General features: G+C 42.5%; 1 protein-coding gene across 2 annotated transcripts; it reads right to left on the bottom strand.

The window, feature by feature from the left end:
• Nucleotides 1-115: 115 nt before the first annotated feature.
• On the bottom strand, nt 116-25,391 carry Ndp (norrin cystine knot growth factor NDP). 2 transcript variants are annotated; one of them, XM_004849992.3, is made up of 3 exons: nt 25,066-25,391; nt 10,134-10,517; nt 116-887 (listed from the first exon to the last, which is right to left on the bottom strand). In XM_004849992.3, exons 2-3 carry the CDS (start codon nt 10,305-10,307, stop codon nt 660-662), a joined length of 402 nt encoding a protein of 133 aa, XP_004850049.1. In that variant the 5' UTR covers nt 10,308-10,517; nt 25,066-25,391; the 3' UTR covers nt 116-659. The 2 variants fall into 2 exon arrangements, with proteins under 2 accessions (XP_004850049.1, XP_004850050.1); XM_004849993.3 differs by having other exon boundaries at nt 474-887; nt 10,134-10,327; nt 25,066-25,244.
• Between the last annotated feature and the right edge of the window lie 399 nt (nt 25,392-25,790).

Raw genomic sequence — 25,790 nt, 5'->3', positions numbered from 1 at the left:
TAATTTATCTGCAAGAGCCTTCAGGTGACAAATTCTTTATGCCACCTTTAGTTACCCAAAGCCATTTCTGAATAATAATTACAGATGTCAAGAGTTCCAACAACACATAAGAAAATCCATTTGTTAGTTATTTTAATGTCAGTTAGTCATCTGTGAGTAAACCTCACTAAACATAGCCACATGTTTGGTGTCCAGAATTTGAAATTGGTAACCTTTTTAGTGGTGATGACAAACTTAGACCAAAATGGCACCATGAGAAACAAGAGATGTTCCAGGAAGAGCTGGACTTCCCTCCTTTACAAAGCAAATTCTTCCCTAATATGCACCGAACAGTGACAGACACACTTGTGCATGGGGACCCACTTTTTCCCACTGATGCAGAATGCTTGGAAACTCAAACAGCATTCCAGCAGGGGAAATGCCTGAATCTGAAAAAGAACCCAAAGAAATTGTATCAGGGAAACGAAGTGGGAATTAAAAATAAGTTTCCAGGGTAGCTTTCTCTGTCACGAAGCGCAAAGTCTTTATTACTAGAATATGCAGAATCCCCCCAGGAATTGCTGCGTCTTTCATCTTAACTCTTTTCTTGCCAGTCCTTTCCCAGGCTGGTTGAACTGCCTCTGCGGTCGTCCCATCCAGATGCCACTCAGTAGCAGCCCTCAGGAGCTGCATTCCTCACAGTGACAGGAGAGGATGTACCGGTAGGTGGCAGTGAGTCGCATGCCCCCTGAGCAGCGCAGGCGCAGCGCCTTCAGCTTGGAGGTCTGGGGCCGGCAACAGTGACAGGAGGAACGGAAAGGCTGCTTGAGAACAGTGCTGAAGGACACCAAGGGCTCAGAGCGCGATGCCTGGCTGCAGTGCCCCTCACACCTGGCCAGGAGCACCATCTGGGGAAAGAAGAAAAGATGGTTACTCTGTGGAGGTGCCAACGCCTCAGCTGTGGAGGTGCCTCAACACCACAGCATTCTTTGAAAGGCCCTAAAGCTCCTTGTCAATGTCTGCTAGGTCAGACAAGTGGCTCTCAAGTCGGGCTGCACATTGGAATCAACTGGTAAACTCAAAAATGTTGGAGCTGGGGATGTGGTTCAGTAGTACAGCGCTTGCCTAGCATGTACAAGGCCCTAGGTTCAATCCTCAGCATGGCAGAGAAAAAAAAAATCAACAACCAGGCCCCATCTTAGACCACTCAAATTAAGATCCTTGGGGTAAGATCTGGGCTTTCAAGATTTTCAAGACTCTATAGATGACTCGGAATTGCATTAAGGATTTAGAACCACTGAACAAGACCCATCGTTACAATGTGCACCTAAAAAATCCAAGAATAATACAAGATTTTTTCTATTGGATGGTGTTCTAACACTGACCCGTTACATTTGCAATTTGACCGGTAGCAAAACGCAGCAAGTTATTTTAAACTGAAATCAAGAAATAAGATAAAGAATGTCAGAAAATATGAATTTGTTTGTGCAGGGAATGTCTAACCAAAAGGAGTATGATTTTTTTTTGAGGAGATGGATATGTTTACCCTGATTTGATGGGGAGGTTGTTTCATTTTTTATTTTTATTAGTACATGTTTGCAGTACATAATGTTTATAAACTTTTTGAGGAGTTGATGCATGTACATAACACATTTTAATTCCTTTTTGCATCCCCTGTCCTTCCCCTCCCTCCCTGCTCCCTCCATCTCTTGACCTCTTTCCCATTTGAGGAAGCTCTACCTCCTTATTTCCTATTATCTTTTATTTTATTCTTTATTTATAATTTTGGCTTCTCATGTAAGATAAAACATGTGATATTTAAGCTTGTGTGTCTAATTTATTCCACTTAACATTATGGCCTCAAGGTGCATCCATTTTCCTACAAATGACTCAAACTTATCTTTATGGCAGAATGGGAATGTGATTCTTGAAGAAGAAAAAGAAAAAGCTGAATGACACTTAGGAAAAAAAACATTTTAGGTGCTACAACTTGCAACAAGAGAATAGAGACAGGGCACGTTTGGGGCCCTGGGTTCACACTGAGTTTATACACTGAAGAAGACTGAAATTTGTAAAATCACATCTGCATCTTCAAAGTCATTTAGGACCACTATTAGGATGTATCCATTTTGAGCATCTCCATTTCCAAAAGTTTAGGCTGAAGTAACAGGATGTGTGTTCCTTAGAGTAGCTGTTAATCTGGCTTTAGTAAACAGACTCCTTCACGAATCTGATGAAAACGATCAAAGTTATCCCCAGAAAAATGTACATAAACATACACTAAACATTGTGCATATAGCTTAAGTATATGGACAAAAGGTTCATTTTTGTATCCCATACATAAAGCCTGGTATCCTGAGAGGGATGTCATGGGTGCAGTGGGGTGGGACAGTGTGATTCATGAAGCTATATAACCCTATATGACCAAGGCAGGCAGGATAGTGGGGAACCTGAGATTATTGATTCATGCTTACATGAAATGGCCTTGCTTAGTGAATTTCATATTACATGATGGACAAAAAAGTCACCTTAGAACTCCAGAACCAACAGCAAGGTCATAAAAAGTGGAACTGTTCAAATGAACAATCAAAAGATGTAGCTAGGCAGACAGATAGGTAGATATAGATAGACAGAGATAAATGCATGAAACCCTGTGACACTGACCTTATGATATTTTGGGAATTGGCAGTTAATAGTAAAGACTCACCAGCTATTATCTCTGACATCATCCTATAGGGAAAAATTAAACACCCAAGGATTAAAAGAAGGAAATAACCAGCCCATCTTTCCAAAAGTGGGAAAAGATAACTTCTGGTAATTATAGATTATTAACATCATTATCTGAGAAGATGCTGGGGATAAAACCAATAATCACCTAACAACCACCAAGGGAATATAAGATACTGGAAGAAAAAACAACAACAAAACAAAGCCACAGCGGGGTGAGAGGAAGAATAAGTTGGACTAAATCAGCTGATTTATTTTCTCTGAGAGATCATAGAAGTAGAGAAAAATGCCAGCTGTACACTCTTGATTTTATCAAAGCTTTTGATTCTCTCCTGCCTGCTCTTCACATTGATAGACAAAATAAACATGATCTGAAACAGGTTTGGGAATATTATACCGTAAGCAGTAGTATAGTACATGCATGTCCAACCCTAGCGTTCAGTCCCTGGCTCTCTAATGCCGGGAGAGATGCAAGATCTTCCCCAGCTCCTTCCCAAGGCTGCCAGTACATGGCAAGAGCGGCTTGACACTTCTCCTTGGAAAAGGGATAAATCGGCTAATCGCTAATGTAGATCAACTGTTAGGTGGGTTAAGCAGTTATTCAGAGTCATCTTCCAAAATGGAGAGTGGTTTTGGTCTGAGTGGATATGATGAGCCTATGCCAAAAGACTTAATTCAGAAGGGCCAGAGATAATGCGGCCTTCATACCAAAATGATACACATACAGTTGAGCCAAATGTAGACCTGGCTGACCAAGCCATTAGTGCTGTCCACAAAATGATTAAATCAGAAGTGGAGGGCCATTTGCAGATGAGTTAACCTGATTGTGATCTCACTAAAAAAATTTCAACTTGCCAAGCTCCACTTCCAGCCCACTGTGCAAGACAAAAACTCCAGCACTGAAGGACTGGGAGCCACCTCCAACAGGCCTGGCCTCTCTTCTTTGGGAGCTGACTTTCTGCACAAGAAGAATGCACAGACATGTACAATAAACAACTTCAGTGGCTACTCTTAGCCTCCAGAATAAAACCTAAAATCCTGAACAGGAGTCAAGGCTTTCTGTGCCTGGCTGTCAATATCACTTAGAGTGGTTCTCATCAACCACTCCCTGCTCTAGCCACATTTAATTACTTAGGAGTCCATGGATCTGCCCTTCAATTCCCCTGCCTCTTGCCTTTGTTCATGTCTTTTGTCTCCCAGGAACAGCCTCTTCATCCAGCTCTGCCTAATGAAATCCCACCTATCTATCCTCTGTGACTAAATTCAAATGCCCCCTCCTCAAAGCAGAAACTATGAAACAATTATTGTGTAATTCATGTTCTCAACACACATATACAAATTCCCTCTGTGAAGTATCTCAGTATGTAGACCTCAGCTCAAGGTTGGAAATCAGAAGAAAATGTATCTCTGTTTTGTGTAAGTGTGTTGAGGGATTAAGTAGGAATTTAGAAGATTAGATTTATTAATGGGTATCACTTAGGAATGGAACGATAACCACCTACTTTCTGGGTTCACTCTTCATAGCCTCTTACCCTTGGGTATGCCTCTTTTGTGTTCTAGCACTTCATGAAGATCTTCTGACCTCTTCTAGACCAGAGCTTCTCAGACTGGAATGTGCACATGAATCAGCTAGGATCTTGTTAAAATGCAAATTTTGATTGAGTAGTTCTAGGGTGGGCCTGTGATTTTGCATTTCTCCTAAGATTCCAGTTGATGTTTATGATGTTGGGCTGATACCCACACTTTGAGTAGCAAAGCTGTGGACTCATTAAAGTTTTGGGGCTCTTGCTCTAGATTAATCATTATGAGCAACCATTTAACAAATAAGAACTTTTTTTTTAGGTACTATGGATTGAACAGAGGGCCTTTGCACTGAACTACATCCCCAGCACCCTTCCTCTTCTTCTTCCTCCTCCTCCTCCTCCTCCTCCTTTCCTCCTTCTAGGTCTCATTAGAACTCTCTAAGTTCCCCAGCCTGAGCTCAAACTTCCAGTCCTGCCTCAGCTTCCCAGAGTGTACTGAAATTAAAAGTGTGGACCACCATGCCCGGCTAAGAAACTAATTTAATTTTCGTAACAATCCTACAAGAAAGGTACTATGATGACTGGTACTATTATTACAAATGAGGAAACTGAGGCTTTAGAGAGTTTGTTACTTGCCCAAAGCCACATATCTAGAAAAAGCCAAGGCTAGAATCAAACCTAGGTCCATTTGAAACCAAATCCCTGCAGCATGAGCTAACCCTTCTCTAATCTACACTGGCCTGCCTCTGAGAGTGCAGACCATGTCTTCATCAGAGGCATACAAAGCTCGTCTTTTCCTTATTGGTTTAGTGGGGTACAGTATCACCACCCCCAAGCTTATGCAGAACTGAATCTGCCAAGAGCCCTGGCTAAGTGTCCCCTTTAGCATCAAAATAAAGACCCACCTGTCCCATGTTAGATCAACATGCTGGCTATTTTACCCCAGTGGAAAGGGAAACATTTCTTCTTTTTTTCTCAGCAATTGAACACTGCACCCCTATTTCCATGGCACCCCCTTTCTCCTCAGGATCATGATTTATCCATGCTTCTCTCTTTCCTTTCCTCACCAGCAACTTGAATAAATAACTGTTCTGCTCATCTCCAGGGACTCAAATGATCCTGCAATCGGTCTGTGCCAGGCTGAGGACACCAACAAAATAGCAACCAGGAGAACAAAGCATCCGGGGACAGTGGGAGCTTTGGAAGTTTGAGTGGGAACCCAGCTCACTCCAACTGGAGTCAAGTGCCATCACTCAGGTCACAAATCAAATGGACATGAAAAGGCCTTTGCACATAGAACATTTCCCTCTCCTCCCTCTGCATTAAGTGCATTAACTTGTAAACATTATGAAGGCAAAAACTTTGTACTTTCCTTCCTTTTCTTTTTCCTTTCTTCCACCTTGCTTTCTTTCCATTTTCATATTTCCAGCACCTTCCTAAAACCAAGTCATATCTCTCAAGTGCTCAACTGTGCTATAAGCTCAATATTCCTGACGTCCCTGATTTCTGCCACCATGTATTATGAACTTCTCAGGCAGCAGTAGGAGATGGCACTGGGGCCCTAACAGCTCCTCCCAATCCTGAAGTATGCCAATCCCTTTCCTTCTGGCAGATTTCACAGGCTTTGTCCCTTAAACCCTCCTCCTTCTCCTTTGTTGCTGTCCTTTGGGTACCTCCCACTCTCATGACCCTAAGAGTTCAGACAACTGTGCCTGGGTTCCATGCCCTGACCTGGGGTCACCATCTCCCATTTCTCACCCTACTTAGACTTCACAGTCTGCCCTGCCAGCTCACTTTCCCAACCTTCCTTCCTGGAAACCCTTCCCTGGCCCAGGACCAGAGCTCAGCCCTGCTCCTCTCCTTCCTCTGCTCATGTGGTAAGGGAAGTCAGCTGAGGGGGAAGCTACTCCTCTTTCACTTTCATCCTCCCTCTTAGCACCCAGCACAGTGGCTTATATTTACTTTGCTCTTCTGTGCCACCCTGTGTCCAAGGAGAACCACAATGAGGTTCATTTTCCTAATCCTTTAAGGCTGTGGGAGATCCCAACAGTTATTGAGGGCTCCTCCGCAATGACTGAAATGGAAAGTGAGTCGAAGCACCTGTCTAGTTTATAACTTCATCATCAAGATCATATCATTTATTAAATGTCTGTTCTATGCTGGACACCGGGCTGGGTGCTTTTTAAAAGTTATCACACACCCCCACCCTCCAAGAGACAGCTCCATTTTATATGGAAAGAAACAGGCACCAAAGAATGGCCCAGCTTTTCCGAAGTCCCCCATTTGGCAAACTCGAAACCAGCCCTCTGTTGCTTCAAAGGCTGAGATGCTTCAATTTCCTTAAATATTGCCCAGATAGCCCACTTCCACGCTCTACAGCCTTAACTCAGAATTTCAGGGAAACATGGTCTCATAGAAAGATTGGAAATGAACATGCTGCTCTCAGGAACTTTTGTACCCAGGAGGTGTCACCATTTACAAAGTCACTGGGTGTATCCTAGACTGTGGCCATACTGTCCACCCTGGTCTGGTGGCTCAGTCCATTCCTGCATTGCTAGGAGATTGGTGACAGGACCCTGAGACTGGCCAACTGCAAGTTCAGGGTGATAATGAACAGACAGTCCCATTAAAAGCTTCCAGCAAAGTTTCCAATATTACATCTTTTTTTTCCTGGAAAAATTGTCATGTACTGCATAAATCATTATTGCTGGCAGACCAAAAGTTGGACCTGGAGTTCAAGATAGTGGCCCCTACATTCTGCTTGCATTCTTCCAATGTGGAGAGGCAAGTAGCCTAAAGATGAATGCTCCAAGACAGACACCACCATTGTCTGGGCTATTGGCTGCATGGCATTAACAAGGTACTGTACTTAAGCATTCTTTCAGGTTTCAGCTTTCCTTACTGTTAAAATAAGAATGCTAATGCCTGCCATCACAGCTTTGTTGGCAGTGATTAGCAGGTATACTCTGAAGTGTTTTTTTTAATTAATTTTATTAGTACATTTAAGGTATACAATATAATGACATTCATCATTGGAAATTTGCTCCTTTACATAATCCATCTTGGTTCTTATTTTTTCCCCTTTACTCTGAGGTGTTTGACATGTATTAGTTGATCAAGTATGTGCCCTTCTTTCCCTGAGCCTGGTCACATGCTACCTTTCATCTGCCTTCACAAGGCCAGACACTGAATAAACGTAAGCCAGGAAGCGTTAACTGATAGACAAACAGTTAGCTTGTGTCTAGTAAATATTGGCCTTGACCATGATGTTGAGGGAAAATTTTTGCAGAGAGAAAAATTCTAGACATAGGCTAAATGTTTTACCCCAAATCTTTAAAGAAGAGTGATTTCATTAAAAAAGATCCACTAGAAAGAAGATCAGCCTGAGTCTGGAAAAGTAAAAAATGACAGGCTATTTCCAAATGGAAACAGTTTCCTTCGTGAATACATAGAGAAAATCTAATCCAGAAAATGTCTGGGTAGTTGAGGCATATTTTATGGCCAAGGAAGGAAGGTTTATAATTACAAGCACCATTTACATAAAACTATTGCTATATTTGGGACAGTTTGGGATGTTTGAAAACAGATTGTTCCCATGAAATTACAAATGTTTCCCTTATTATCACAGTTTTGCACTGTTATTGACTGTGGCATTCTGAGAGAAGCAAAAGTGAATGACAGTAGACTAAAGTCTGTTACTAAGACTCGTGAGTGAGTGTGGTGAGTCGGAGTTAATGACCTCTCTTATTTGACCTTCCTTAGGTCAAAGTACTAGTTGCTAAAGCATTCTTCCCATTTCACCCAATATTTCCAGATTGTTTTTGAGCTCCTTTCTTTCTTTTCTTTTTCTTTCTTTCTTTTTGTTGTTGTTGTTGTTGTAGTACTGGGGACCAAACCCAGGGCTCACACATGCTAGGCAAATGCATTACCACTGAGTCACATGCTCTGCCCATTTTTCAGGTTCTATACATACACCGTGTGTGTGTGTGTGTGTGTGTATGTGTTACTGCAGAATGAAGCAAGGGCCTTTCCCAGTCCTTTTTCATTTTTTATTTTGGAACAGGGTCTCACTCAATTGCTAAATTGCCTAGGCTGGGCTTGAATTTCTGATCCTCCTGCCTCAGCCTCCAGGAGTGCTGGGATTACAGGTGTGTGACACCACACCACGCTCATGATCCTATTTCCTATGTTCCTTCTTATCACAATGGTATTTTCTTTGAAATAAACTTTAATTTCCTTTTTTTCTTTAAAGAGTCATAATTATGGAGGACAAGTCAAGAAAGGGAGGAATTATCCAATAAGAAATATTAAATATTAGTGCTTTCTGCTTCTGAAGAGGGTGGAGAGGAGAAGCTAATAATTGCTCCCATCAACTTCACTCAGGCCTACAATCTCTAAGCAATCATGATTCTAAAATATTTCTCATATTTCTTCTCAATTTTAGTTTTTGTTTTGTGAGATGTCTGTGTGTGTGTGTGTGTGTGTTTGTGTGTGTGTGTTTATTTTGTTATGCAGTGCTGTGGAGGGAACCCCAGGCCTTGAGCATGCTAGGTAAGCACTCTACAACAGCTACTCTCCCAGTTCCTTGTTTTCTTTCCCTAAGAAGGGATTTTATTTAGCCTTGCAAAAATTCATATTCATCTACTTACTACTTTTTTAAGTTATAAAAGTACAAATAAGACCCAGGACATTTTTCTTAAGTGGAAAAATCTCTACTTTTCCCACAGTCATAGGTATTATTAATATAATGGTTAAAGTGATTTAACTCAGATCTTGATCTCCTAAGCTAAAACGAGTCATCTTCATGGGGCTATAATCACAGAAGTTATGGAAAATTTAAAAGCAGACTGAAGTAGTAATGTTTTTAAGTAGAGAGTGGAGAGATTGACTTTTATGGTCTTAATTCTAGTGGTTGATATTATAAAAAATTCTTAATGATACTGGTAATTTTAAAAATACTTGCCATATGAGAATGCTTAAGTGGTTTTAGTCTCAGAACTAAAAGTGAAAATCTCTGAGGTTGAACGAAACAAATTCTTATTTACCAAGGGTGAACAGATTTTATTCATATGACTGTCTGGGGGCAGTGACAATCGTGAGAACTCTCATTTGGAGTCTGTTCCACCCTATAATGTGCCTGCCTTCCGGGTGGTCCCTGCATCTGGCCACTCTTGGTGGCCTTTCAGGCACATTATTCCTTTGCACACCTTGTCTTAACACTGAGGCACAGGCGGCCTCTGTAAGAAGTGTGCGACCCTTCCAAACAAAAGTGACTTGTATAACCTGCGTAAAAAATGCTCCATGATCAAATTGCCATCTTAGCTTTTGAACTCATTTTAACATAAACATGGCCTATGGAGAAAGGCTCAGAGGCCAGTTACCAAGTATTTCACCAGGAAATTCTTTGAAAAAGGAGTGTGTCCCATTACTCAATCATATTCCCCACTTTTTTTTGGGGGGGGGGTCTTGCTATGTAGTCCACACTGGCCCTGGATTCCCTATGTGGCCCAGACTGTCTGTGAACTCATGATCCTCCTGTCTCAGCCTCCCGAGTGCTAGGCATTCCCTTTCTCTTTATTGCTGGTAGAGGTAAGAGTAACAATAATTTGTGGACTTCAGTTCTCTTTCTGGAAAAAAGACACTACTGCTCATGTATTTCACAGCCAGGGACAAATGACACCGCTCCCATGGGATGGGGGTGTACATGTTCAATTAGGCTGTCAAAAGTACAAGCATGCTGGGAAACCCTAAAAGCAGGATTCTCCCACAAGCTCTTAAGGCCAGTCATTGAGCCACAGTTGGGCTCTGAACATAGTTCTCAATCCCCTGACAAAGAAAGACGGCTTCTCTTCTGTTTAGGGGGTGAGGGAGCAGATGCTACCCTCACAAGGACCTTGTTCTTACCTTTGAGCTACACTTGTACAGTGGGTGACTGATAGAATCAACATAGTGGTGCCTCATGCAGCGTCGAGGGTCTGAGTCCATCATGAAGGAGCTGTCTGTTTTGCTGTCTGTGTCTCCCATTATGGCCAGCAGGGAGAGCATGGAAAGGGATGCAGCTAGTACATGATTTCTCATTGTTGTGAGGAAAAACTTCTCTGGAAGAACAGCAGAGGGAGGCAGAGGACAAAAAATTAGAAATGCCTTCCCCTCCTAGGATCCAGTTCCTTTCAAGGTAAGGGCAGGATCTGGCCGAAGCTTTTTGGTTGTCATTGTCCTTTATATGCTGGAGTTCTATCTTACTCTTTGCACTGGTAATCCATCACCACCATGGGATCTGCTGCACAGCTGGAATGAAAACAGAAATTATTCTCCTCAGAAATATTTACCCAGAAACACTAATGGAACCCAGGAGATATTAAGTAGAATTTTTCCATTTCATTTTGAGCAGAGAATATTGGTTTCTAGAGTGTAATTAGCATAAACTCTCATCCATTCCACTTCCCACCCCTCAATGCTTATACTACATATTCATAACCATTTGGAAGTGGACACAACGATTTAACGAAAGCACATGTGGACTCTAATTGCTGAAGTCCATGCTCCTGAGGGCAAGAATAGTTTGAACCCATGGTAAAGATTAAACACGGTTCCAGCCACAGTGTCACTAAATTGGATGGTCTCATCTTTAGCCTTGGTTGGTAGGAGCAGGAGGGTCTATTCAGTTTCTCAGGAAGCTTTGGTGTCAACATCAGCATGCAGGGCCAGAGAGGAGGCAGGTCAGTGCTAATGAACACAGGCCACGTCCCAAGGGAGCACATTTTCCATTTCCAAGTCCGCACTCACCCACCCACCTAATTTTCCACGTCTGTGCTCTGGGCTCATCCTGTTTTTGTTTTAAGCTCCATGCCACCCAGCATCAATGGCAAACTGCATCTGAAACACACATTATTTGCACTGGCCTCCAGCATCGTTGAGGCACACATGTGTATTTCCCAACAGAGTCACACATTTCTGCAGAACCTTTGTAGCATGAGCCATGGTGTAATTTGAAAAAGAAGGTGGCCATTGGAGCAGAGATTTACCATTAAAATGAGATTATGCTAGACTGGTTTTCCTGACATTTGCTTTGTTCTTTTAACCATACCTCCTGGTCAAAGGACTGAGGTCCAGAGATCTCCTCAAATCACCTCACAAACTCTTCTAGGCATGGCCCACACTGATGCTTTTTATTATACTGGAAAACAGTATCAAAAATATTTTCAAACATTTAGAGAAATTGCGGGGAGGGGGGCTGACATTATAACCCAAACCAAAGGAACAGGATAATTAAAGCCTCAAAAAAACTTTCAAAGGTATTTCAGATCAAAGTTTGATTGTTTTGTTCACAGTACAATTTTTTTTTAACTTCCTACTCATGAACAGCCTGAATAAACCGGCAAAAATGTTGACACAATCAAGATTAGAAGTTCAAGTCTGTATAAGCCAATTGGTTTTGTTCTAATAGAGTGGCCTTGGGCCCATTTAGCTGCAACTGGCTGTCTTGCAAACATAGGGCAGGGGATCCTAAGGTCAAAAAGTATGTGATATAGGGCTGCTTCAGAACAGAGCATCTCTGGCTATGACCAAGGTGAAATGGATGTGTTTTGGGAAGTCCTGTAATTTGCAGGAAGAGCAGGGACCAGTAATGAGGGGACCCACCTGGACTCAAGTCATGGCATTGCCATTTATCAGTCAGAGCAATTTGCACAACTCATTTAAAGTCTTCCAGCCCATTTCCCCATCTGGAGGGTCAGGGAATTGACAGAGATAGCATGTGCTGTCCCCATCCTGCTCTAAAAAGCCACCACTTACTAGCTATTGATTCAGCTCCCACCCTCTCCATAGGTAGGAGGTAATTCTGAAGTTGAGCAGACCCTGTTTTCATACAACCTCATACCACTTTCCTTTTTGTGCAATATCTCATTAAATGGATCAAACCCACATGCAAAGTTCGACTTCAGCAAAGGATTCAGAAAGTATTTTTTGAAGAGTGATTGGATTTGACTAGTGTGTGCTGTGCACATGTATGGAAATAGCACACTGAACCCCATTAATACATGCAATTAATACATGTTAATAAGGGCAATTTTTTGTTTTCTTTACAACAAAAGACACTTACATAGCAGGTTTTCCTATACTCATGGCCCCTGAAATTCACCAAGATGTCAGCTTGAAAAGCCAGCACTTTCTTGGGGTCTATGTTCGGGGGATGCAATATCACTAAGTATTTTCTGAGTTTCAATATTAGTAAATTATCCCAAGTGGTTATCTGTCTCTTTGAAGCCTTAATTAGTCTCAGAAAGAGAATTGATTTGATTTCTCCTTTCACCACTCCAGTCTACAGATATTTCCCCCAGGAGTCAATGGCAAAAGGATGAAGGGAAAGCAGACATTCCAGGCTTGGCTTTCCCTCTCCACTGCCAGCAACTTTTCTTCAAAGCCACGGCCATTGACAAGTTCCATTAAATGCACAAAGCAAAGGAAAGAAAAACATGTATGACATGATGATAAAAACAAGCAACAACATCAATGACAAATCTCTACACATGTGCCTGGGTGGTTGTATTTGTTGGCATGTCCATTTTCTTCACAAGAAAGGAAAGCCCTTAAACATAGATGAGGGACACTATCCTTCATTTCAAAAAAATGAAAATTAAGTCCGTGAAGATATTTTGTTCAACCAATCAGACTTACAAAGTCTAATCATGCACTCTGTTGGCAAGGGTATGGGAAAATAGGCCCATTTTGGAGATAGTACAGAATAATAAATCAGCACAAATTCTGTAGAGACCTAATTTGGCAATATCTTTTTGAAATACAAATATATCACTTAGATCTAGCAACTCTGTTTCTGTGAATTATACTTCGTGTGAAATTACACAAGCACATTGTTATAGTACCATAAAATTAGAAACACCACAAAATATCCATTAATAGGAGACCAGTCAATTATATTATACAATATTCATGCAATGGAATACTGGGTAACTACATAAAGAAAGATCCAGAAATTCTATGTATTGATTTGTGTTAAAACAGGCAAAGATAAGCATATATATATGTGTAGAGAAACTCTGGAAAGATACTCAGAAACTAATGAAATTTATTCTCCCCCCTCTTCCCCCGCCCCAGTACTGGAGATTGAACTCAGGGCCTTTGAACTAAGCTACATTTCTCAGCTCTTTGAGAATTTTTTATTTTTGAGACAAGGTCTCCCTAAGTCACTAAGTTGCCCAGACTGGGCTGGAACTTCTGTTCCTCATGCCTTCAACCTCTAGAGTGAGATTATAGGCATGCACCACATCAGCCTAATGACTTTTCTTTTAAAGCTCAGTTTAAAACTGGTAACTAAGTTGATAGATGTTTTGTTTGTGCCCATTTGAGTGTTTTAATAATAGTATGTTTGTATTGCTTATAAACTGGGAAGATGGGCTAGTCTCAATGAAATACTCTTCTGTGAACCATTCTGTTCTGTACACTACTGCCACCTAGTAGCAACATCCTAAATTGCAAGCACAGTTAAATTTTTTTTCCTGAAAAGTGAATAAAACAGTTGCTAGTAAATATTATGAAGTTTAGACTCGTGAGATTGTTAATGTCATGTACAATGTAGATTTATTAACTACCTTTCTCTTTAGATGTGAGAAACTCAACCCAGAAGTAGTAATAAAAAGTTAAAAAGTGTCAGAGGAAAAGTTGTTCCACCCTAGTCCTAAGAAATAGATTTTTCATTTCAATACCCTCACAAAACATGACATTTTTGTTTAATTCTTATATTAAATGCTGAAATAAGGATCCAAACTGTGAATATAGCACAGAGCTGACAGAACAGTCAAAACACAACTTAGCCTGGAACGGTGGTGCATGCCTATACTACCAATACCCTGGGAAGCTGAGGCAGGAGTATCATGAGTTCAGAGTCAACCTATGTAACTTAGAGAAACCTTGTATTAAAGTGAAATATAAACTAAATAAAATAAAATAGGATTGAGGTGCATCTTACTGGTAGAGTGTTTGAATGCTTGAGGCTCTGAGTTTTCTCCCCGGTACAGGTGGAGAAAAAGAGTCTCACATCATAACAGTGGGACTTTTTTTGTCTTAAATATTCAAGTTGAATGAACCAATACTGATGTGTTGAAGAAAAAATTAAAATAAAGCTGGAGAAAAGAGGAATGTGAGGTAGAGTTGTCCTGACATTGTGTTGGCCGGGGTGCGCACAGGTGAGAGTGCGAAGTGGGCTCACAAAGAGGAAAAACATGACTTAAGGAAATCCCCTACTGAAATCCTCACTCTCTGACAGCCTGTGGGCACCTCTGCCTTGTGGGAGCTTCTATCATTTTTCTCAAAACTAAATTTTTTAAAGCCATGTGTCACAAAAGCAAGTGCTTCCTATCAAGACGTAAAACCTTGGCCCATCCAATGATGGATTGAATGAAAGAACAACTTTCTTGCTGAACTCTGTAGTCCTGTGGCCACTCTGGGCTCTGGCTGCAGTCTCTGAGACATGGACTTGGCCGATGTACAGAGTCTGCATTCTAATAGCTCCAACATGGAGCCTCTGCCTGCAGGAGAGGCACGTAGGCTGGCGTGCCCGACTTTGGAGCTACCCTCAAAACGATACCAGTGGAAAAGAACAACTGGTGCCCAGATTTCCCACCTGTCATCCTCAGTGAAATAACATAGCAGCCTCCTGGGTGAGAGATGGTGTTGTGCCCACAGATCAGCTCACTCTTGGCCTGACCTTCTCCCTGGCAGAGAATAAAGTACTGGTTTCACACAAGTGATTCCAGCAACAGGCTAAGACAAGCAGCATGTGCCAAGAATGGCCTTATTCTTGCCCTGCATGCCAGGCAAAAGAGGGTGATGCTTCAGTACCCAAATTTCTTCCTGGGCTGTTTTCAGTGCTAGGATATGTAGGTGTTGCCTCCTGTGATTTCTTTCAATAAATACCTATTTAACACATATTCACTGAATGCCTACTACGTGTTTTCTTTCACTCTAGCAGATAAGAAATGAGGGTGAGTGAGCTGGGGGTGTAGCTCAGTGGTAGAGTACATGCCAAACCCCTGAGTTCAATCCATAGCACCAAAACACAAAAGATAAAAAAAGAGATGGGGGTCAAGGAAAATACAGGTCTTATCCCACATCCCTCTTCTAGCTCACTGCATCTACAAGCAAAATCTTGGCTGGCTGTTTTCCTGGATAATTTTTTAGACACATTGTTAAAATCCCTTAACATAGAATTCATATTCAACTTACATTGCATCATTTCTAAGAGGATTAAGTGAAGCAGATAAAATATAAAGGCTGTAAAACAGTTAGCATATCAGACAGAATTATTTAACATTTACTGTAATTTTTTAAATCATGATATGAGGCATGAATAAGGTAAAGATGGCAGAAACACAGAGCCTCTCTCAAAGGAATTGCCCCTCCCTCGTCCAAAACATCAAAGACCTGTAAGCGTGGAAGAAAGCTTGCCGTTAGATAACACTTCATGAGAGGACTGGAAAAGCAAGAAAGTCTAGGTCTAATTCAGAGTGTGATGTGCTCAGTAGCCCCTTCCCAGGAACTCATAGAATTCCAATGGGATCTAGTCAACTAGATGCCTTAGAGAATAAGTCAGATGCTTCTTCCCAAGGCACTTAATTTATAAACTGTAAACACCATGCTGGATTTTATAAAGCATCCTGTTTGCTTAATGAATAGTTTTTAATATTATTCCTATCTGACAGCACACGAGTAGCAGCCAAGGCTGACCCAGAGGCAGCAGTACCAACTGGAAAAGCTGCCAGGCCCCCAGCCTGCCAAACCCAGGTATCTTTAAGGATGGGCGGCCACAGGATCAGTGGGGAGAGAGTGCTCTTTCCCCTTTCAGCCCATGATGTCTATTCTACAGTGGGAGGCAATGGCTAGCCTCATGGTGCTACCTTAAGAGAAAAAACAACATCCTTGCAATTAAACGATAGTCCCAGCCAGGGATGTTAGTGCAAGCCTGTATTCCCAACACTCTGGAAGAACAAGGCAGGCAGATCACGTTTGAGCCTAGCCTGAGCAACTTAGTGATTTAGCAAAACCCTGTCTCAAAATAAAAAACCAAAAACGGTCTGGGGGGCCGGGGATTTAGCTCAGTGGTTCTACCGCCTGCCTTGCAAGTGCAAGGTCCTGAGTTTGATCTACAGTACCAAAAAAAAACGATCTGGGGTTGTAGCTCAGTGTGAAGGCCCTGGGTTCAATCGCCAGCAATGCCAAAAACAAAAGCAAAGCAAAACAAAACAATAGTCCTCCATTCTGTGATAGGACTTTGTGTTCTCCCAACCGGCATGACTAGCCACCTGTGGAGAGGCCAGCAGCAGGGATAATGTAGGAAGAAAAGAGATAGAAAAAGCAAAAGAGAAGGACCAATATAGCCAGAGGCAATCAATCACAATCCTGGAGTAGATAAGGGTGCTCCAACAAAGGACTGGGAGTAAAAATAATCTGGAGGGATGAGTCAACTGTCAAGTAGCCCCACCTGTGCATGTGTGTCCTCGGCTTGAATAGTTTTATGATCTGGGCAGAGATTGCACTGGGAAAACTTGAGCTTGAGTCTACTAAAACTTAAAATCTCAACTTTTAGACATTGTAAGGGAATCCAGAGGAACTGTTATCCAAACTCCCACTGACCTGTACCTTCCCAGTTCCCTCCCCGGACCCATTGCCAGCCTATCTTATTAGTGTTCCTTTCCCAGTATTTTGCAGTGATTTGTCAGTGATACTGGATAATTATCCCACTGCATTCTGAAACATACAGGACATCCTACTGTGGTCTGATCAAGTAAAAGCAAGGCTGATCTGATGGTACTCAGGCTCAGAGTCCTGCCCTCTCACTGTTAGTTATGTGAGTTTCATCAAGTTACTTGTCTTCTCTAGAACTCAAAATTCCTTGCCTACAAAATGAATGGCTGCTTCTATGGTTCTATCCATTACCAACAATCTCTAACTCAACCCAAGCTTCTCAGAGTATGGCATCTGCTCTGGGGCTCCATAGTCTCCAAAATAATCATACAGCAAGACTTCCCTTCTTACTCAAGTACTTAATGACTGTTAAAGAGTTTAAACCACTCCCAATGTGGTACTGAGCCAACCCTGAAGGCCAGGCTATAAGAATTTACCCCTTGATAAGGCCATATGAGTGACCTGAAATAAAAGTAGCTCTTAATAACTAATTGATTCAGTGTTTGCAATATATTAAATATAGTTCATAAGTCAACAATACCTTATTAATCATAGGAAGTGCTTAGTGAACATATTTAACCAGTTTCTATTTGTCTTAAAGCTGTCTTAATACTTGCAGTTTCTTTCTAATCTCCTCCAAAACACAAATGGATGGGGAGAGGAGAAGGTTAAACAGTAGTCAGTCATGATGATGATGACACAGGCTGAGTTCAACTCCCTTGTACCATTCTTATGAATCACCCTTATTCCTAAACTGAGCTTCAGTAGGCCATCTGTGATGCTCTGGTTCCAAACAGGAGAAGAAAACTGACCAGAAGAGCTATCTTCTCTGCAGAAGTAGAATTAATAAAGTCCCAGTGGCCAAGGTCAAGTTCTTCTGCTTGGTGAAATACCTACAAAACCTCTGTGTTGAAGGAAGAACATTCCTGAAGCCCTGGACTAGGCCTGGAATCTAGAAGAACTGACCTCTGGGTATGGCTGTTGGATCCTATATGGGCGTCTGTGAGCTCCCATAGTTTCTGTGGAAGGACTTACTCTGAGTTCTTGGCAGTTGACATAACTAATTGACTCTTAGAATATAAGCCCTTCATAAATTGGAAATGACCAGGTCTGATTACTCGAGTGTCAGGAAGCATTTTTCTGTTGAAGTCTTTTCCTCTGGGGATCTGGATTCTGTCTGTAAATCTAGCCACTGGACTATAAGCTGTGACTGATATAGTGATGAGCTGTCAAAAAATGCTTAGGGGTAGCCTTTCTACAGTGCCACAAATCACTAGTAGCTCTAAACATGCAGTCTCCTTCCATCCTTTCATCCCTAGGGAATAAAAATAAGGAGAGTAGAAACCACAGAAGTAACAAAAGAGGAGGAAGGACTATTTTTGATGTTCAAAATCTGCAACTGTTTTTCCATTTTTTTTTTCAAGCAGCACAATTTCAAAAAGGGAAAGTTCCTTTCATTTTAGCCATTTCCTCCCAGGAAAAGGGATGGGGGGTTGTCTCCCAAGGAATGAGACACAATCTACTGCTCACCTTGCCCAAGACCCTTTGGAAATAAAGCAGGACATACCCAACTAGGAGGCTCAGTCCTGCCGAGTCTCATGAAGATATGCCCTCTCTGTGCAAAGGATGGCCAGGTGTTCTGGGGACCCTTGTGTTAAAATAACTCCACACTTGCTCTGCCATGGGACTGCTGGCTGTTGCCTGGCCTTAGGAGAAGAGAGGTGACCAATGTTAGCTCAGGGTACAGGCTCCTTTTCCCTGGAGACAAATGGGTATGTTGGCTTTTCTTCAAAGTGTCCAGCAAAGTGTTTCCAAAGCTGCATTTGAATCTCCTCACCCACAACCACGTTCTGGAATGGTGGGTAGTGATCTCACCTAACAGCTGTAGGGCCCTTAGTTAGGAATGGGGCATGAACAATAGGAACAACTCGATCTTTCCACTCCCCATTCAATTTGCCTTTTCTGCCCCATGGTGGGATTTGAATACTGACTTTGACCTTGCTGTGATCCAGAACACTCATAGACACAGGCCTGTGTGAAGGGGGCAAAGTTAACATTAAAAAATCACATAAAAATGTTTCCCTATATTACTAACCACTCTGGATTCATTGGGCTGTTGGCTCTCTGTATTTTGCTTTGCTTAAAGCATGCATACTACAGCTATGTCCTTGGATTGCCAACCCTCCTATTCTGCTGTCTTTGGATTCCAAACCTCAGGAGAAAAATTTTAAATCTGAAAAGGAGTAATTTTCTATAATTTAGGAGAAGGGAGGGAATCACAGAAATGTAGTAAGTCCTAAAATATCCTCTTGAATTTGAAAGAAACATTGGACTTTGATTGAGGATTGAATTTCTTTGATTCTTCACATCCATTTTGGGAATGTGTGTACCTACATTTCACTTGGAGCTGTGTGAGAGCTGTTTTTCTCAAAGAGCTGACCTCCTTTTCAGGTAAAGAAGACCACTTCAAACCCCTTCCTGGGAGGGAAGAAGCAAAATGAAGGGAAGATTCCCTTTCTGAAATGGTACTATTTGAAAAAATTGAAAAGGCAGTTGCAGATTTTGAACATCAGAAATAATCCTTCCTCCTTCTCATTTGTGACATCTGTGACTTGCTGTCTTCTTATTTTTATTCCCTAGGTATGAAAGGGTGGAAGGGGACTCCACCTTTAGGGCTATTGTCGGTTTATGACACCGTAGATAGGTCACCCCTGAGCATTTTCTGACAGCTCATCAACTTTCTAGAATGCCTTAACCTATTGGCCTTTCATTTTTAAAGGATACTGCAACTGGCTGAATCACAGCTTAAAAGAAAAAGTTAGGGTAGAGCCAGGCTTTGAAAGAGACCAAATTGTCAGGGTAATTCTTAGTTTTGCGGAGAAAAAAAGAGAAAGATATCTACTGGAAATCTTATACCTGGCTACTAGTCAGTGCTCACAACCAGATTTTTGACAAGAGAGTGAAGTGAGCCCCAGCGGGAAGAATTCCTGATTCTAAGCAGTGGGTACATATCGCCAACTGAAGTTACCCATTCTTTGACTCTTCTGAGTCAGCACCCTCTCCAACAAGAAAGTAATTGTTCCAGACTGTAAGACTCATCTAGGGTGTTTGAGTCTAGGGAGTGTGATTCTTAGCAATATACGCCCAATATCAGGCTCAGAGACCCTCTGACCAAAGGGACAGTCAGCATGAGTGGTACTCTGCAAACTATTGCCAGTGACACAAGAAGGAAGCTTTGCAGAGGTGAGGGAAGCTGGCATCAGAAATAACACCCTCGGTACCATCTTTCACAAAGACTGAGATGCATGGTTGTGCAAATCTGCAGTGTGCAACCTGCACATCAGAGCCAGCACTTATTTCAGTCCCAGCCTCCCTTGCTCTGCTACAAGCACATGGGGGCTTCCAAAAGGATTCCCTATCCTTTGTTTTCTCCTGAAATCAATGTAGAAGTTCATGGTTGCTGACCTGATGGGTGAGGAGTGGGTACTACCCGCTGGAATGCTGCCACTGGCAGAGGCAGACAGGAAAACAGGAATGGTCTTAATGTCCTCCCAAAGAAAACCTTTGATGGACAAAAGAGTAGTTGTATTTTTACCCTCTCCCTTCCTGCTGCCAGGCATCTTTAAATAGATCCTCTAGCCTGGGGACTTGTATGGAATAATTCATATTAAAACTCAAGAAATGGCAGTGGAGGAGAATTGGTTCTCTCTCTCTCTCTCTCTCTCTCTCTCTCTCTCTCTCCCTCTCTCAATCTCCCTCTCCTTTTCTTTCCTTGTCAAGCTAACAGGAAAAGACTCATTTTAATTCAGCTGTTTTAAATTTCTCCTTTTGGGTCTTTTAATGAATTTTAGCTAATTTGGAAAAACCAACCAAAGCCCCCAGGAACAGATAAGGAATAAGAAGCTGCCTTATAGATTGCTCTTTAATACCTGTCGATCTCAAGGACATTAGCAGCATCTTCTAAGGATGCTGCACAGGGAGGATCTTAAATGGAAATTTCTAATTGAGAAGCCCAGTGCCTTGCATTTGCAACTCATCAGCCAAACTGTTGTTCTGCTGCAGAGAGAGACGGAGAGAGACGCTCCATTTCCAAAGCTCCATGCATTTTCACTGGGCTCAGCCTAGGATCTATTTCTCCCCTCTCCCTTTCACCAAACAAGTTTGAGAAACACATTCAGGCCTGGGCTGGCCAAATTAAAAGTCCTGTCTCTCCTTCTTTCTGTTTTGGGGGTGGGGGACAGAGACATGGGAAGGATGAGGAAAGGGGGCAGGGCAGGGTCCAAGGATCCGGGAAGCTTTGTTCCAAGTCACTTGTCTCTCCTCCTGAAACAGAGAATAACCACATTTCTCTTAATGTGGGTCGAAGTGCATCCAGGCGTTCCCAGGCCTTTGCGAAGATGTCCGGGTCACTGTGATGGTATGCTTGTCCCTGCCAGCCCGGGTCACTGCGGCCCTGCTCTTGGCGAGCCACGTGGCTGCTCCTCTCTGCAAGTAGGTTCAGGCTCAGGCTACAAAAAGCCCCCATATCCTATCAGCTCAGCAGAGCTGGTGCCAAGAATGACATCCTGGGAATACTATGGAGATGAGGAGACCTCATAGGCTGTTCGCCCCGATGGAACAGGACCCAGGCTGTCTGGAAAACAGACCGAGCAAAGAGTGAGCTCACAATGGAAGGAGCTCAGGCAAAGGGAAAAGGGGGCGGGCTGGGAGCTGTCGTGAGCAAAAGAAAAGAAAAGCCACATGCCACCCAGGAAGATTCCAGGGGCAGCGGGAGGAGGTGGTGGAGGACAGACTTGCAGGAAAGAAGTACCCAGACATGGCACTGCCAGTCTAGCTGGATTCTTTTCTGAATTAGAGTATGCAAAGGAAAGAAGGGAAATATATAGCCGGCCAGCTGTTCAAAGGCTTACAACCTTGCTTTTATTGTCCGGGTAAGTTGATGAGGTGGGGCATCAGAGGAATTCCAAACATACCATCCCAGAGAAATTTTAATATGCTCTACAGTGTCATACACAAAGAGGAAATGACAGCTGATCACAGCCAGGACTGGCCACAGCAATTCGGGGCCTGGAGTTCACCCACCCGCCCCAGACCCTGTTTCCCTGCTCAATGTTAGCACTTCTTGGTCTTTCCACTTGCTTCCCATCCCCTCTATTCTTGCTGGACTGCCAGGGCCAGGTAGCATTCAGTGATTGTCATGGAAAGAGGTAAGAATGGGCATGAAGGCCCAGGGCCAAGAAGCTGTGGGGTGGCTAGGGTGAGTCAGGCACCCCAGGGAGTCATAGGCATTTTAATCCAACCACAGGGGCATTATCTACTGATAAGGACCAAATCAAGGTCCCTGGTGATGCTGTCTTCACAGGTTTTTTTCCCAGTAACCTAACCATGTGATAAAACACCAGACTGAGTTATTTGAAAGCAACACTGTGGGAGACACAGAGATCTGAATTTGGGAAGCAACTTTCTGCTGGAAGTTCCCAGGGGCCCCTGAATGCAGGCCAGGCCCAGAGGTCATTGGTCCCAATGATCCCAAGAGTGGGACAAGTTGGTGGTGGGAGATGGTGACTACATCTTCCTCTGCGCATGTTTCTAATTCAATGACTCATCCAATGGCCCTGATGTCAGCTGCTGAGTAGGTGGCTCACACCCCACTCCCAGTACAGACAGCATGTGGTCCTTTCTGAAGGGCACTCAAGAGAACAGTATAAACTGCTCTTTCTCCAGGCTTCTTTTACCCAGGCTGGCCAGATCCAAACCATATTCACTATGTGAGTGAGATCTACCCAGGATCCGCTGATCAAGTCCTAAGAGGAACTCCTTGATCATAAGTGGAAAGAAAACCCATTGATAAGTAATAACCATTTCAAGTAAATCTAAACACCAACAGCTATTTTAAATGGTGTATTTTTACTCAGGTTAGCTATTGGCAAAGCCCACTTTGGTTCTAAAATCTAACTAGAGTGAGTTTACAGTCAGAGAATAAGGAGACAGGACAATGCCCTTTGCATTGCATTCGATCCATCAGGACTAGCATAGTCCCAGGCACATTGCAAATGCCTAATCAATATTATTAAAAAAATAATGGGATGAACAGTTCACCAGTAAGAGTAATAGTGCTTAAATTTTGGTTTTTAAATAGAGTAAAAATCACTGGCCACCACTAGTGGCTATAATTCCGAGAAACTCACCACATTTTTCAAAGGCCCAGGAAAATAAATGAGTTGGAAATTGTTAAATGTATTGAAAAGTGATTTATTTTTCCCTTGACAGTGTCATAGGAACCCAAATTAAGATTGAAAACTCCACGGGCACATTTCCATCTGTGGGTGTCAGAGGCTTAATACACAATTTCATAAGAAGGCCTCAGCCAGTTCTCCCGTTACCTGAACCAAATGTATTTTAAAATAAATGACACAATACATTGTATGTTGTGTTCAAACACTCGCATATAATGATCTGAATAATTGTTTAAGAAAATTGTTTTGAGTCGGCTAACTGCTTTACAAAAAGCAGCAGTTTTAAGAAAAATCGCTGTAAAGTTCTACAGCAATAGAATCCATACTATCTTTTTTATAGGCTTTCTTAAATAGCGAATGTCCCAAAGTTGTAAATTAATCCATTCAAAAGTCAGATTTGTATTCAACAATGTTTGTTAGGCTAGTTATTAAACAAAATCAGAAAAGTTTCCCATAAATCATGCCCCTGCTCCACAGTGAAAACTGGTCAATAGGACTCTAAAGTTTACTTTCAGAAGCAAGGCTGGTGAGAAGAAAATGAACAGATACTTGCATCAAGTCTAAATGCTCAACTGAGAAGCCTTCCGCAGTCGCCACTATCTTGGACACCCACAGTCAACACTGAGTTTTAGGCACTTCTACAGCTTCCAAATGCACCTGGTATTTAATGTTACATGTTGAAGCAATTTGCCTATGCCAGCTCCTTATAATTAAAATATACTAACGTTAGAAAGGAAAAGAGGCATGCTTTGCAGTAGCCATAGCTGTTAACAATGACAGAAAGAAAGGACTCCCGTCTTGTCAAATAGCTTCCTTTCACGCACCTGAATCTCAGCTGAGCTGGAAGGCTGCCTCTTTTCTGGAGGCTTATCTGGGCTTGACCATTACAATGAACCTCAGTTACTGGGAGTTCTGAGTCATTAACATTCTGCACACACTCAAACTTCCAGTCCCCCAAGAAAGAGTTATGCTCTGGCCTCCTACAGCTCAATTGTTCATTTAAAGGGAGAACTTGAATTCCGGAGTTTAAAAGAACCCTCCAAATATTCCTCAGGTGTCTGTAGCAGTCATTCCTCCAGGTCCGGGTCCCTATGCTGGTGGGAGCATCCTTTCCCAGTCACTCCTTGGACATTGTATCATTGGTGGTGCTGTGGGGACAAGCTGCCTACTAAAAATAACCTCGCAATAAGGCCAAGGCAAACAGCATGCATTTCCTCAGACTTTGTGCCCAATCAAAGTCATACAGCAAACCATCTTCATCTGTCCCCGATGCTCCCCAATGCATCTATGGAAGGAAAGCCCCACACTCACGTTGGGAGAAGAATGCAAAGGAGCAAGATTCCTACAAAGCGTGACACCGAAAGCTAGAAATAAATGTTGCCTATTGTTTGGAGTCATTCTGAGCACTCCGGCACAGCTCTGGCAAGAGCTCAGCAGCATACATAAGTAGTAATAAAAGTAAACAGTGCGCGTTTAACCTCACAGGCTCGCCTGAGTTAATAGTGCCCCCATTGTAAGTGGGATGAGGGCGGGGAGGAAGATACTGGGCTCCACAGATCCATGCCGGGAAGTTGCTGCTTCTCTGTCCCCTTTCACAGGGTCAAATATAAGAACCATTACAAAGTTATATCTAACTACGCAGAGAGTTTGAAAAGAATTCTAAGTCAAACCAAAAGATATTTCCGAGCTTCTCGGGAAGGCTCCCGGCTCTGTCACAGACTTCAAAGACCCGTTCATTTAAAAAACACAAGGCTAGCTTGCTACAAATTAATGCAAATTAAAGTAATGCAAATGTAAGTGGTATTTAAAGGTTGTCTCTTTGTCTGAGAGAAGGATGAAAGGCTCGGTTTGGAAAAAAGTATTGTCCTAGGCAAGCCGTCAGCGCTTGTTTTCCTGCTTACCTTGGGGGAAACGTAGGGCTCGTTTCTTCTCAGACTTTTCTGAGAGCTAGAAAGAGGTCCTGTTACTTCCAAATGCTTTTGTTCTTCTGTCCCTCTGTCACATGGCTTGCCTTTTATATTTGCAACACACAAAAGTTAGGACTGTTGTTTAAGCGACACGGGGAGAGAGAGAGGGAGAGGGAGAGAGAGGGAGAGAGAGGGAGAGAGTGTGTGTGTGTGTCAAATGGAAAAGTGCCATTGCAGGCATATATCAATCAGGCGTGCGGCCGCAGCAGCGCGCTAGCAAATGGAAATGCCACGGAAATGTGAGGCGCTCGTTATCGGGTACTCCCTGCCGCTGCCCACCACCCGGTTGCCTTCCACGGAGCATCTCAGGATGGAAACAACGTAGAACGAGGACAAGGACGTTTTCTTTACTTGTCTTTTTCTTTTCTTTTTTCTTTCCTTTTTTTTTTTGTACTCTGAAAATAATCCACTGAATGAATATTCTAAACTTAATTCTTTTGCAAGCATGCGGCTGTCATAAAGATGTGCAGTCCGCAATAGAAACACATAGCTTCGGAAATACAAAGACAGGCTGGCATTCTGTTTAACGATTCAGCAGCTGACAAGGATGAAGTTGAAATGCTAAGAGAGGGGAAAGATGGACATGAGAAATCTTACCCAAACGATGCTGTTCTAGCAAGTGCAAAACGCTGCCCTATTTTATCATAATGTGTGTGGGT

This window comes from Heterocephalus glaber, unplaced genomic scaffold (assembly GCF_053883595.1).
Source record: "Heterocephalus glaber isolate CG9 unplaced genomic scaffold, H.glaber_assembly_v1.0 deba00001547, whole genome shotgun sequence".
NCBI lineage: Eukaryota > Metazoa > Chordata > Mammalia > Rodentia > Bathyergidae > Heterocephalus > Heterocephalus glaber.
The sequence above is the reverse complement of the archived record's forward strand: the minus strand, read 5'-3'. Positions and strand labels throughout refer to the sequence as shown.

Coding starts and splice junctions, on each gene's coding strand:
- Ndp (XM_004849992.3), bottom strand. CDS start 10,307: ATGAGAAATCATGTACTAGCTGCATCCCTTTCCATGCTCTCCCTGCTG. Junction 888..10,133: donor TGTACAAGTGTAGCTCAAAG/GTAAGAACAAGG, acceptor TTCTTTCCCCAG/ATGGTGCTCCTGGCCAGGTG.